The 13764-nt window shown below is 50.9% G+C and overlaps 1 protein-coding gene across 5 annotated transcripts in view; it reads left to right on the forward strand.

Moving 5' to 3' along the window:
* Positions 1-1518: 1518 nt before the first annotated feature.
* The window catches only part of MYOCD (myocardin), a 36319-nt gene continuing 24073 nt past the window's right edge, over positions 1519-13764 (forward strand). For 3 of the 5 annotated variants that reach the window (XM_082294374.1, XM_082294370.1, XM_082294371.1), the window contains exons 1-2: positions 1519-1823; positions 10807-10872. In XM_082294374.1, the coding sequence (XP_082150500.1) occupies positions 1769-1823; positions 10807-10872 (121 nt within the window). In that variant the 5' untranslated portion in view covers positions 1519-1768. Of the gene's footprint in view, positions 1824-10806; positions 10873-13764 lie in introns of those variants that run through there. The other 2 variants (XM_082294372.1, XM_082294373.1) reach the window with 2 other exon arrangements.

Raw genomic sequence — 13764 nt, forward strand, 5'->3', positions numbered from 1 at the left:
GCATGAGCAGGAAATCACATCCAGCCCAGGGAGCTCAGTTCTGGACAGCCTCATTAACCTCAGCTGTCAGGTAACCAGCAATAGGCCAAGAGGAAATGGTCTGAAGTTGTGCCAGGATTTAGGAAAGATTTCTTCACTGAAAGAGTGTTCAGGCATTGGAACAGGCCACCCAGGGCAGTGGTGGAATGGCCATCCCTGGAAATGTTCAATAAATGTGTAGATTAGGTGCTTAGAGACATGGTCAGTGGTGTGCTTGACAGTGCTGGGTTGGCAGCTGGACTTGATGATCTTAGAGGGCTTTTCCAACCTAAATGATTCTGTGCTTCCATGGTTCTGTCACACGGATGACATGAGGATGAGAGATGCCAGGAGATGCCTGCAGCATTGGGACACTGATGAATCAGAGCCTCTGGGGCCATGAGTGTAGAAGCCTGAAAATTCCTATCCCCAACCCAGTTTAGGAGTACTTCCCAGAAACCATGGGATTAAAATAAAGTAAAATTTAAAAAAAAAAAACAACCAAAAAACAACCCAAACAAAACCTCAAACCAGTCCTGAAATACTTTTATGACGTAGAGGGAATTTAGGCAGCTTCCTAGGTGAGACCCATGTGTCAGGGAAGCTGAGGTCTGTCCTTGACTTAGTTTGGCTTGTACCATTTACACTACACGGTAAAAGGTGCCAGCAGATCATCCACTACCTCACGTGAACCAGATGTGAGCTTGGGGAAGGGGAGCCTCAAAGGGTCTGTTTCTCTTTATTTTGTGTGCTTGCAGTCAGCTTCTCTTCCCTGAGAGCGTCTTTGGTAGGCGGGGAGGGATCCTCCATAGCAGCAGCGTCCTCAGCCTCCTTGGCATCGCTGTGGCACGGGAAACTTCGAGCCGAGGTTTAGCCCTGCCCCGTATATCCCGTGTCAGCGTGCCACAGCACGAGAGGACGTGTGCCCGGGTGCCTGCAGCGCACGGCAGCATCCCAGGTGGATAACCTGCGGTCCAGCCCCGCGCTGGCAAAGGTGTGCGCCGAGCAGCACAGCTCTGGGCACAGCTGGGACGCCCAGGTGACACACCTGAGCACACCGAGCTCAGTCCCTGGCCCCGGAGAGCAGCGCAGCCGCGTCCTGTGCCCCCCTGACGGGGAGGGCATCCGAGGCAGCGCTCCCGGCAGAACGACCGCCCCAAAGCCGGCCCCTGGCCGGGACACTTGTCCCGACCCCAGCCCTCCCCTCGCCTTTGGGAGCTGAACCCCCCGGCCCCGCTGAGGAGCTGAGGTGCGGGGCCCGTGTCCCAGCACGCTGCAAAGAGTTAAGCCCTGGCTCTGTTGATATTTCCAGCGGCTCCCAAAATCGGCTGCGACGGGGAGCGCCCGGATTGGCTGCGTACGGCCGGTAGTAATTAGTATCAGATATCAAACTTCTGTCTTTGCTAAGACCCTTTCCGATAGTCGCTGCTCCCCGCTAGACGATGACATCAGCCAGGACACCCAGCTGCTGGTAGTAAACTCCGGGCGGGAGGAGGCTCCCGCTGGCTCCACGTTAATTAGTTCAACACAGCACAGGGGGAGCAGTTGGTGTCTGTGCAGGGTCAGTGCTGGATGGGACCAAATCTTACAAAGCCACTTGCTGCTCCTTGCCAGCCGGCTGTAAAAGCACCCAGAGAGTCCAGGAGAGCTGGATGAATCCTGAGCACCAGCCACGGCTTGGTCGGCTTTTCCCTGTGGAGGAAGTTAATGGTTTAAGTGAGGGGCGTCTGGATCTGGTCCCTGAGTCACCATGACACTCCTGGGGTCTGAGCACTCCTTGCTGATTCGGAGCAAGTTCAGATCAGGTAGGGAAAACCTTGAGATTTCTCTTAAAACTTCTCTCTCTGTCACGCCGCAGCCACAGACTGTTTTGCATTAAATGTTCGGAAGCAGCATGTGAGCAAAAGACTCGAGGGGTTGTAGAGCTGTCACGGCTTTGCTCTTACAGAGGCTGTTCCACAAGTGGAGAGATGCATCTTCCTTCCTTCCTTCCTCTCTCTAGCTTTTTTCCTCCTGGTTTTTCATTGTCTTTGATTTATGTCTGTGGTTTATTTTGGTAAAACTGCAGTTCCCGCTTCTCCTTCTCTGGCCCTGCTGTGAAGGATTTGGGCAGGAAGCCAAAAGGGCATCTGGGATAAACAAGGTGCCTAACGCCGTCCGTGTATTCCAGGTGCTCTTGCAGGTCCGTCTGGGATAACCACGGAGAGGACGGGCCTGACACTCTCTCTGACAGGCAGGCAGCCGAGCTTGTTCCATTAAGTTGTGACTAATTGCAGAAAAATGAATTTGAAGAAATGCGTCATTTTTAGAAGTAAAAATAACAAATGGAACATGAAAAGTATTTAAAGTGACATCATCAGAGAAATAAAACCAGAGGCACACAATTGATTGCCGCTCGCGGAGGGCTTGCAAGTAAAACATGCCTCCAGCTCATAAGTCAGGGGAAGCACCGGGCAGGGGCTTCTCCGAGGATGTTCAGTGAGTGAAGGTGAACTATGGGACGGTGGCTTCTAGATCAGCCCCTCTGCTGGACGTTCATGCCTTTAGCCACTGGCTGCATCTATAGTAAGTATGCTCTCTTTGGGAGTGGGTATCCTGACTCGCAGTTTTTTTAATGGTCACAACATACTGCAAATTTTAACAGCAATGCCAAAAAAACGCTGTCAAGGTGCTTTCTCTGACCTCCCTAGAGGTGAAGTTCTCCCTGGGAATATTATCTGTGAGGATGTGCAGATAAATCAGCTGCGTGTGCCGTATGGGAGGCTTTAAATCCAGACAGGGCAGTCACGTTGGAACATGCACCCGGTCTGGCATGTCACCCACGCCGTGTGTGTTTTTGCCTCCTTACTCATTGTAGATAATGAAATGGGAGATTTATGGTACTGATGGGAGACATGAGTGGTGTTATCAGGATCTCTTAGATAGCTGGGTGGTCAACTTGAACTTTGTTTTCTCAGCAAATACAAAGTTGGCAATTGGCTGAAAACCCCAGAGTGTGTGTGCAAACACAAGTGTCCTAGCCTGGCTGAATTATACAAAGCCTGGGTCCAGGTCTTTGGTGTGGTTTCCATATCTCTCTGATCTTACATTTCATTAGATTAAGTCATTCCTTAAATTTTGTTGGTATATTATGGTACACTGCTGTTCGTTTGAAAAAAATCTCAGTCTGTAACAATTCCTCCAGCATGTACAAAGCAACACTGCCACCTCCCTGAGGAGAGGAGGACGGGCTGTGCATTGTCCCTGCATTCTTTTCAAATGAACCAGGATTGTTTTCAAGGCTCATTTCTGGTTTATTTGTAAGCTGGCTTCACTATGGAACCAACAGTGGGCTCTCTAAACATATTTTTCAAATGATTCTCCAAGAAAAGTAAACTTTGCGGGTCTTTGCTTCCATAAATTCTAGTGCCTTTCAGCATTTCTAGGACAGTCAGTTTGTGGGGCATTCTTTGGTCCATGATTTATTCCCACAGCCGCTATCCCTTGCTATGGCCTGGTGAAAGACAAGCTTCCCATTTGACAAGATTTCTCTGCCTATTGATTTTGTTGGAGCTGGGCTCACCAAAATCCCAAATGCGTGTCTGCACCTCGCTGTCCCCATGGCTGTGACCGCTGGCAACGTGGGACATGCCCACAGCACAACCCTGGTTGTCAGAGTGTGTGAGACAGGGGAGGAGAGCAGGATGCTGAGAAACCCAAATAAGTCAATAAAGCTGCTTTCAGTTTGTGCTGGATTTTTAATAACATGGGGAATAGAGAAGAAAGAACTAACATTTAATGGAATCTCGTTTATTTGCAAAGTCTCTATGGGACAGTTTCCTGTGGCATGCCTGCTCTGTGTGCAGGTTTTGTCAGCTGTAAAGCCCCACAAGGATGGCAGGAGGTGCAGAGCTCTGATTTACCAACCTCCATTCGCTTGGAAGAGGGTTGAAAGTCTCCTACAGCCCATGGCTGTGCCCCACACCGTCCTGCATGGCTCAGGGGCTGTGACACGGGGCAGCAGCAGTTCCAGAGCTGTGTAGCTTGCACAGAGGCAGGAGGGATCAGCCCCCGAAATGCCAAGCCACGCTTAGCCGTGCGCCTTCGCTTTGGAAACGCTCTGGAGCCGGCAGGTGTGAGGCTCTGTTTGCTCCCCAGGTTTGGGAAGGATTAGCTGTGCTCCATGACTCATGATGAGTCTGAATCCCTTTTGAAGGATTCCAGGCCAATATTAAAGAGGGCTGAAGTAAATCTTAATAACTAAACTTTTGCTGTCTCTCCACGGCCTGCAGATGCTGAGCAGCTGAAGGAGCTATGTGAGTGTGCTAAGGGGAGCTAGAGATACATTACTTGTTGTTTCCTCATCCCAGAATCCCTTTAATCTCCATGTTATGCACCAGGCAGAAAGTAGAGCAAGGAGGTGGCAGCTAGGAGATGGTGGCACTGCTGTGGCTCCAGGGTCAGCTCTCCGGTCTCTCACTTCCATCTGACAGCATCAGTAGCAAGGAAAATGTGTTTGTCCAGGAAAGGTTGGTGTGCTGGTGGCAGTGCCTTTTCACAGTGTGCCCAGCGAGCACCCCTTGAGTGCCACAGAGGTTTCTCCTGTCCTTGTCTCTCCAGTGGTCCCATGAAGGACCAGCACAGCTGTGCCATGTGGAGGGACCGTGGCTATCCCAGTGCCAGGCACCAGGATCCGCTCCAGAGGAGAGAGGGAAAATCACCACCATGCTGCAGTCCTGCAGGGTCCCACTTCCCATCCTCAAGGATCTGTGTGCCTCTTTATTTTGTCTGTTTGGTCAAAGATAAATATTCTGGTCTGAGGTCATCCTGACAAATTTTGCAGGAATGATGATTCTTCAAGTCTGCCATGCTATCCCATACGATCCAGCTGTCAATGGGATTGCACTACATCAACCAGGACATCTAAGTGCTGTTCCAGAAACACATTTAACTCTTCCCAGAGATGATAATTTATGTGATCTCTTGCTCTGAGTACAAACCAATTGTTCTCCAGCAGTGGAGAAGCACTGGCATCGGACAAAGCAAACAAAGCTGACAAATGCAGATCCAACCTTAACCCTGACCCTTTTTTTGCAGCTATATGGAAAGAGCTTACAAGGCCAACATCTGCCTAACTTCAGTGGTAATTCAGATAATTGGTGAGAAGTGAAAGTTTAACACAATAAATCAGGCTCTGCATGGCTTGGCATGGGGTACCAAGACCTAATTGTGGACACATGGGTGTGGGTTTGCAGAGAAGACTTGCCTGGCTCCATGCAGGAAAGCATTCATGCTTACACATAAGGCTTGAATGAAACTGAGATGGGAGAGGAATTTATTCTGTCTGCCTCCGGTGGCGAGAGCAATTTGGACCAAAATCAGCAGGTCAATAAAGGCAGAAGAGAATAAGTCTTGGTAGGGTGTTTGGCCAGGCGTTTTGGCAGAACCTTTATTTTGATATTCGTGGTGTCCAAAGATAAAGCATGCGCCTGTGTTTCCTCTCAGATTGTGAACTCATACAGGTCACAGTCAGTGTGTGTGTTCAAACCACGGCCTCACTGTAACTGATGAGACCGTTTTGTGAAGTTTTTGTAAAACGCTGCCTTGATGTAGATCAGTTTGTGCTTGGTTTTGTTCTTCTGGCCTCTTACACCTCAGTGTTTTAGTGGGCAGTCATGGGTTTCTTTGTCAGCCAAGCATGTGTTATAGCACAGATCGAAATGGACCTCACTGTGCTTCAGGGGACACCTGTCTGGGCTGCTCACGGGGATGCTGAAGGGGTGACTCCAAGGTGAGAGCCTTTTCTCAGGACCACGGTGAGGTTGGGTTTGTTATGAAGGACACGGCCCTCAGAGGGATTTCACAGCTGGTTGTGCCCATTTGGTGGTCTGGGCTCCTTGCTAGCCAGCTGTGCTAGCCTAGTATTTCTTCCAAGGTACCTGAAGACCTGGACTTGGGGTTAGAAATGTAGTTCTCACCAATGTAGAGACTTTTCGGTGCAGTCTCCCAGGTAACACACACAGTTGTAGCACATCTGTCTGTTAGAAGCAAAATGCTCCCAGCTCCGAGGTGACATCACAGGCAGAGATAAAGCAGCACCCTCCTGGGATAGGACTGACCAGGGCTGTCCATGGCTGTCCTGGCTGAGCAGTGCCATTTCCAGCTTCATCTCTGGGCTTTGTCTCTGCTCACACAGGTCCCACCAAGGCCACGTTGTCAGAGGATAACACTGGCCTGGAGATGTGATGTTACAGAGAAATCACTTTGTGGCTCGTGGCTATGGGCAGAGCAGGTGAGCTCCATGAGATCCATGGAGGGGCTCAAGACAAAGTCTGGCCAAGGTGTTTTTGCAAAACAGCAGCTCCAGAAAAGCGAGTCCTTCGATGCTCTGCTGTTGTCAGCACCCAGGAGGCTGGCTGGCTTGTCACCCAGCTCAGAGTCACTCCATGCTGGAGTTTGGTGCCAGCCTGCTGCTCAGCTGGGAAGGAGCCCCATGGTCCTGCCCACACCCTGCTTTGAGAACAGACTCCTGCTCCTGGTGCAGCTGCAAGGAACAGACACAGTCCTGAGAAGGCCACAAACAACATGATTGAACCTGCCAGAGTGCCAGTCCTGATCCTGCCCTGCTGGGACCTTGGGACAGTCAAAGGACCCCGGGGGCAGCTCCTCTCCCCCATCAGGCTCACACAATACCTGGGACATTTTATGGAAAGCCAGTCTCACAGCCTGCAGCAGTCCTGCCTTTCAAAGGTGGCTGGGTCCGAAATAAGGCCAGGAGTTGGACTTGGTTGCAATTCTGATTGCAGGGCCACTTTCTGCCAGCGAGTGTGTGAGCAGGGGCAGGTCAGCAGGTTCCTCTGGTACACGGCCATGGACTGCCCTGTGTTTCACCTTTGCTCAGCTGCTGTTTGATGGGCAACTAAACTGCTGCTGTTGCCAACAGGAGCCCCCCCTCCCCACTCCCAATTTGTTGCCAACTCCCCCCACCCCAGCAGAGCTGTCCCCATCCTGTGCACCACTGAGGTGCACTCACATTCCCCAAACCCCAGCTCTGAGCCATGGAGGGCAGGAACGAGCTGCTGGTGGCAGAAGGGGCAGGGACTTGCTTTCAGTGGTCTCCTTCCTGGAGACAGAGTGGCCCCAACCCTAGATCATGTCAGCCATGGCTTTGCCTGCCTGTCCCAGTCCTGAGCCCTGTGAGGAGGGCACTTCCCCCACTCCATGGGACACGTGCCTCATGCTGCTCAGCCCCCTGTGCTGCTCAAGGCAATTCCCCAAAGAGAGGATGGTGCTGGGGGTGCTCTGGCCATACCCCAGTGGGGGGATGCTCTGAAGGAGGTGATAAAATCCCATCCCACCCTGACTGTCTGCTGAGCACTGGCCTCAAAGTGTCCTGGCAGGCTGAAGCAGATGGCTGGATCTGCCTGTTCCTGGGGTGAAGATTTGAACATGTCTTTTCTGTGCATCACCAGGCCAGGCAAGGCCCAAGCTGTCCTCTGAGCTTTCTACAGCTCTGAGCTCAGCTCCTAGAGAGGAGGGTGACTCATGACTGCAAGTCACAGGCAGTGCTCAAAGCTTGGGCCACCAAAGGCAGCTGTGACTGATGCCAGGAGGTCTTGTCTGCACCACTGACACAGCCCTACTGCACAGGACATTTCTGGAAGCCAATATCAGTGAATGGGACCTGGTGCTAGCATGGAAGTGAGGAGTATTTCTGACAGAAAAAGTACACGAGCAAATTCACTGGGATAGGTCTGCCATGTGTCTCACCATCCCAGGAGGATTTCTCATTGTGGGCTACCCCAGGAGGCAGCAGGGTTGCTGAAAGAAAGGCTGTCTCCCAGCTGGTGGTCACACAGGATGACCAGTGTGCATGGCTGCTCCCTGGCTGGCGCTTCTCACCATCCAAGCTGGTGCAGGCAGGTAACAAGGATGCTGGGCAGGGTGGGACCAAGATCATCTCTTCAGTGCTCCAGCCATCACTCTTCGTATGATACATGTTCCTCTGAAGAGTTAGCAGAGCAGTTCCCTTGAAAAATAAGAATATTTATGACAATTTAATTCCTGTACAGCACTCAGAGCTCAGGCCTCTAGACACGCAGCAAAGGAAGAGGACAGGAACGCAGCTGGGGTCAGACAGCTTCAACAGATTTCAAGGAAAGAAGCAGCTAAGTGGTGGTTTGGATGGTGCCAGGGGCTCCTCCAGCCCTGTTTTCAAGTGCTCTTGGTTGTAAGGGAAAGGTGCAAGCCCTAAGCTGGCATCTGCCAAGCTGCAGCACTGCCTCAGAGGCTGCTTCCCTCTTGTCCAGGCATGTTCAGCATTATTGTCTGACACTGTCCACTTTGTTTCTTCAGGTGGTTTGCAACAGGTTTTAGAAGTTCACAGAGATATTTGAGAGTCAAGTCATGCATCCTACTGCATGAGGAGGTCCAGACTGGGATGAATATTTGGTGGCTGAAATAACTGCTTCAAATGTTGAGTGTGTGCTGCTCCTGGAAATGGCTGGTACTTGCACTGGCCTGTCCTCACATTTTTTGACAGGATGGTCTGAACAGACAGGGATGGATAAAATTTTTCCCCTTGCCCTGTAGTTTAAGAATGGGCCAGACTTAGGATGTTTGTAAGCTCAGCACGGCCCACAATGAGCTCCATGACCTGCCCGTGGAATTGTTCAGCTCTCACACCAGAGCAGTGAGTGACACTGCTGGGTCATGGCCTTTCTACCCATCAGCACAAAAACCAAATTGGAGACCTTTTCTCCTCGCACAAAATTATCATTACACAGTCCCAGATCCCCTCTGTGGCAGTCTATCCACAGGGCAGGAGGCAAAGGAGAGGCTGTGAGGTGGAGCATGGACCAGCTGCAGTGAGGTGGGATCCCCCAGACCGTGCCCTGCTCACTGGAAGGCAGTGGGATCTGGGAAATCTGGGTTCCCAAGCACTGCTCCTGTAGCCAAGCAGTGGGAGAGCTGTGGCAGGGAAACCCACACGTTCTCATCACTTCTTGCATCAGGGCAGATGACGAATCTTACACCCACCACACGAGAAATCATCATCACCTTCCAAGCTATGCTCCAAGGGGATTTGTACCCTCTCCTTTTTCTCCTCACCAGCTGGCTGCTCCACGAGGCTGGTGAATTGTTTGTTTGCTAGGAAGGGCTGTGAAATAAGCAGAAGCAGCAGGGAATGCGGGCCCTGAATGCACAGACTGTTCGAATCGCCTTTGCCAATGTGGATGTGGTGCACCACTTGGCCTGGCTGTGTCGGAAGTTGGAGTGAAATGGCGCAAATAATTCGGCACACGTGGGAGCTGTGAAGGGAAGTGATGGAGGATCCTCCCTCGGGATATTTTGCAGCTTGATGGGGCACTGCTGTGTCCTTGGCAGGGTGGTGTGTGTGACTCCAGAAGGCTTTGCTGTCTCTGATTCCTGTTAATAATGTGATGTTGTGTGTAAGTTGCCTCAGTTGAAGGCAGGATGCTCTAATGCCTGGGGCACTGGACCAGGACTAGGAGAGTAGAGAACCATTCCTGGGTGAGCGACAAATTGGTTTTATTCTTGGACAGTCTCTGACCTCCCTTAGCTCACCTATTCGTAAAGATCCATCTCTTCCTCAGGGAAAGTGCCAAGCTCTGCACAGTTCTTCAGTATTGTGAGCACTCCCAGAGAAGGTTCCACACAGAGAAACTGGGGTACAGCTCACCCTGTGTCAGATACCAGCCAGGAGCTGGTTACCTTTAACCTGCCTGCACAGCCCAGGAGGAAAGATGGGCATTCCCAAAGCATGGGCTGCCTCATTTGGTTCTGAGGGCCCCAAGGGGGATGACTTCTGCAAAGGGGGTGCAGATAAGGGGGTGCAATGTAGGCACCCAGAGTGTGAGAGTCTAAATCCATGTCCACAGGCAGAACCAGCACCGACTGGGGGTGGTGCCATGGGGCAGAGGAGACTCTCCTGGCAGCAAGGTTTGCCAGTGACTTCAGCCACCAGCTTCACCCTGGCTTAAGGCAAACAGCACACACACAGACTTTACCACATACTGAAGGCTACATTTTTCCCTCGCAGCAAGAATCTATCTTTGGTGTCCGAAGAAGCGCTGGAATTTGGCAGGAGATCGTTGTCCCACATGAGGCCTTCACTAAACATTTGCTCTGAATGTGAAACATGGTTTGTACAGAGGACACGGAAAAGTCACAAGCAATGGCATCTCAGGGAGCCTCATGCTTTGGGGACTGCTCTGGAAGGGATTATTTTTCAGCTCCATCCCACATCCCAGGAAAGCTGTGCTGTAGACATGAGCTGTTGGCAGAGCTCAGCAGGTTGCTCCCACGGACAAAAATGCTGTTCCTGACTTTCTTTTCCTTCCAACCCCAGGACAAAAATGCTGTTCCTGCCTTTCTTTTCCTTCCAACCCCAGCTCGTTCAGGGCTGCTCAGGAGAAGCAGCCTGGGGCTGTGCTGGTGGGCAGGGAATTCTGCAATTATGTTGTGACTGAGATGCCTGTCCTCATGGCAAGCTGTACTGAGCTTCCAGCAGGAAAGCACGGAATTGAGTTTTGTGTTTTACCTTGTGATAAGGGTGTCCTCTTGAAGACAAATTTGCAAAAGCAAAGGTGTAGAATATGATACTAACTCAAAGTTAGGCATGGTTACCTGGGTGATGGGATGAGCTAAATTGTTCAGAAGGCTGGTCCAGCAGCAGCAGGGATCCGTGCCAGTCCTCTGTGCCACACGCAGACCCCACACACTTTGTCCCTGTATTAGCACCTCAGTACCATCCTGCCCCTTTCCATGACAGTCTCTCTCTCACAGTTTTACAGCTGCGGCTCCAGCAGAGAAGGACCCGTGAGCAGCTGGCAGACCAAGGCATCATGCCACGTGAGTATCTTTTTCTTCCTTTCTCATCCTGGCTCAGAGGGCTGTGCTCATCCTGGGCATTGCTGGGGCACTGTCTGGCACCAGCTGCCCGCTCAGACCCACACAGCTCGGAGCAAAGTACTACCAGGAGGACTTTCCTTCCTGCCCTGCAGAAATCTGATGATCCCTGGTGCTGTACAGTGCATTTGTCACACAGACCATAATGCCCCTGCTCAAACTGAAGCAAGGAGAGATTCTTACCTTACACCATCCAAAATTTCAGCTGCAGAGCTCCCCATCCCAGAGATCACTGTAGCAGGACAAGCATATCCAGCTCAAGCAGAGGACCCACACAGCTGTTCACGTAGGCAAGGGCAGAGAACCTCCTGTAAAAGCCAGGAGCCTCTGGGACAGGACAAGGAAGAGGATGAGAGGGCTCATTCCAGAAGGCTGGGGAGGAAGGCAGCTCTGGGGAACTGCCATGGCCCTGGTGCAGACAGGCAGCCCCTGGAGGATTGAGATGTACCCAGATGCTGATCCCACATGGCAGGGCTGTCAGTGCACACCTGAGGCCAGTGAACCCCCACAGGGGCTGCTTGCTGCAGAGTGACAAATGTGTTCCCTCTCTGACCCCATCCACCCCTGCTCGCCTGGCATTCGAGCCTGAAGGACGAGCTCCAGGAGAGCATTGTCATAAAATCATTCTGCAGCAGAAAGCTGCTAGAGCCCAAAAAGTCAGTGAATGAAAACGATCCCCTTCTGCACCTGCAGGTGCATCATGAAACCTGTAGCACCACTGGAGAAAGGATGTTGGGAGCTCAGCCCTGCTCAGTGGAATACTCCATCCTGACCTAGCTCAGGCTCCATGTGCAAATCTGTGGTTACCTGGGACCCAGGTAGAGGATTATCCTTTCTGTCTCATCAAGGACCCCTTGGGTTCACTGCTAAGGTCACAATTTTCCAGAGGCTGTGTCACTTCTGTCTTTTCTGGTTGCCCTTGAAGACTGTGATGGAGCTCTTGCCTAAGCAGCAGAACACCACCTCTCTAAGAGCATGGCTCTAGCACTGCTTGCTGCACCCTGTCCATCCCCTGCCCGCCCAAGGACTGGGCCAAGCAACAGACGCCTTCTCAGGACACTATTGTCAGCATCAAGCATTAGGAAAACTTGAGCAGGATGACAAAAATCATGACTGCCAAAATGCTCAATGGGGTTTTAAGGCTGATAAATGCATACCCTTTCCATTTTTCACCTGTTTGTTTATTTCTTTAAACATTCAGATTTTATGCCGCCTGCACTCTGATCACAAGACTCCAGGAACTGAAGCTTTAAACAAAATACTGTGGTATTTGTTAGAGTAATGCAAGAACTAGGAACACAGTCAGTGGCCAAAAATATGTCTAACATCTCCCAAATTGCAAAGTCCAGTCAGTAAAGGTGGGGACACTGGGACACTGTGCAGGACACCCCACTGCACACACACGGGGCAGCAGTGTCCCCTGAGAGGTTTGCACACCTGGGGCTGCTCTGCAAGGCTGCACTGTCACACGTGGCACCCAACATCTCAAACCTTACACACTGCAAAGTATTCAGCCAAATTTATTTGATGGCAACTGAAGGGTATTTTCCTGTTAGTTACAGCTTCTTTGCACTCCCAGCTTCTAGGCTGACATTTTGCAGTCTGGTTTCTGTCCAAGAAGACCATTTTGGGAAACTTGAGCACGGTTCACTCACTGAAAGTAATAGAAGAAAAGGCACTTATGCCATTATAAAAACAAACATGCAGAATTTAACTGCTGAATTTGACATCAGGAGGAAGTGTCAGATGTTAGCATTTAATACATGGGAGCCCCAGCCAGCTTCCCCATGGCTTGGGCATGTGCAGGCATTCCTTATGAAAAACAAGGCTTTGTTAACCATATCTTCCCATGCCATGTTGGTTCTGAGGACCAGCAGGTGAGTCCCCCTGACTGTGATGGACTGCAGAAACACCTGTGCTTGAAGGCCCTCCTGCTACACACAGCCACCACCTCGTCCTCTCACTGAAACCTTAAAGCCACTGTCCCAGGGTTACCAACGCCACACACAGCACCTCTGCCCTGGTGCCTCCAGGCCCTCACCCATTTCATGCTGAAATGTCATCCCCTGACAAGTCCTCTGAACTAGCAGTGCTAGCAATGTCTGTATTTGTTCTGCAGACTAATACAAGCTGCAGCACCCACATCATTCCTCCAAAAATCTTGGTAAATTACTAAACTCCGCAGCACTTTCCTCTTGAATAGCATGGCACTTGGTCAGTGCCTGCAGCACGCTGCCAATGTCAGTACTTCACATGAGCAGGGCGGGGAAACTCATCTCTCTTGCTAACTTCATTTTCTCATGTGCACTATTTGATTTTGCTTCTGATTAAACCAGCTGTCACCAGTGCTGGTGGCTGCTCACTGGAGCATGGCACAGCAACACCAGCTTGTCTGTTTGTCTGCTTTCCAAATGTCAGGAGTAGGAATGTGCCTTCTGGGTTTTTCTGTGATTCACTGGATGTTCCAGGGGTTGCCTGGGTGTTGACTACCAAAAGTCAATTCAGAGGACCCCCAAACCTTTCCTGTTTCTCCCCAGTCTTCTTTTCATCCTCCCCTAGACTGATGGAGGATAACAAGGCCTGCATGAAAATAGTTTCTGTCTTTATTGGATCCCATTCAGAAGATGGAAAGAGAATTTTTGTTGCCAAAGAAAGAGTTGCAGCAGACTGTTTTTGTGGGTCAGGACACCTTCCCCTTCCTTGTCCCAACGGGAACAGTTAGTTTTGTCTGCTTACACAGACAGAAAAGAATTTTTGTAGGATGTGAGAAGTATTAACCCCTTCACCATGTAAATTCTGTCTCGATTTCTACCGAACCACAGTAAACAAGGAAAT

The sequence above is a fragment of the Coloeus monedula genome (genome assembly GCF_965178545.1).
Source record: "Coloeus monedula genome assembly, chromosome: 19".
Taxonomy (NCBI): domain Eukaryota; kingdom Metazoa; phylum Chordata; class Aves; order Passeriformes; family Corvidae; genus Coloeus; species Coloeus monedula.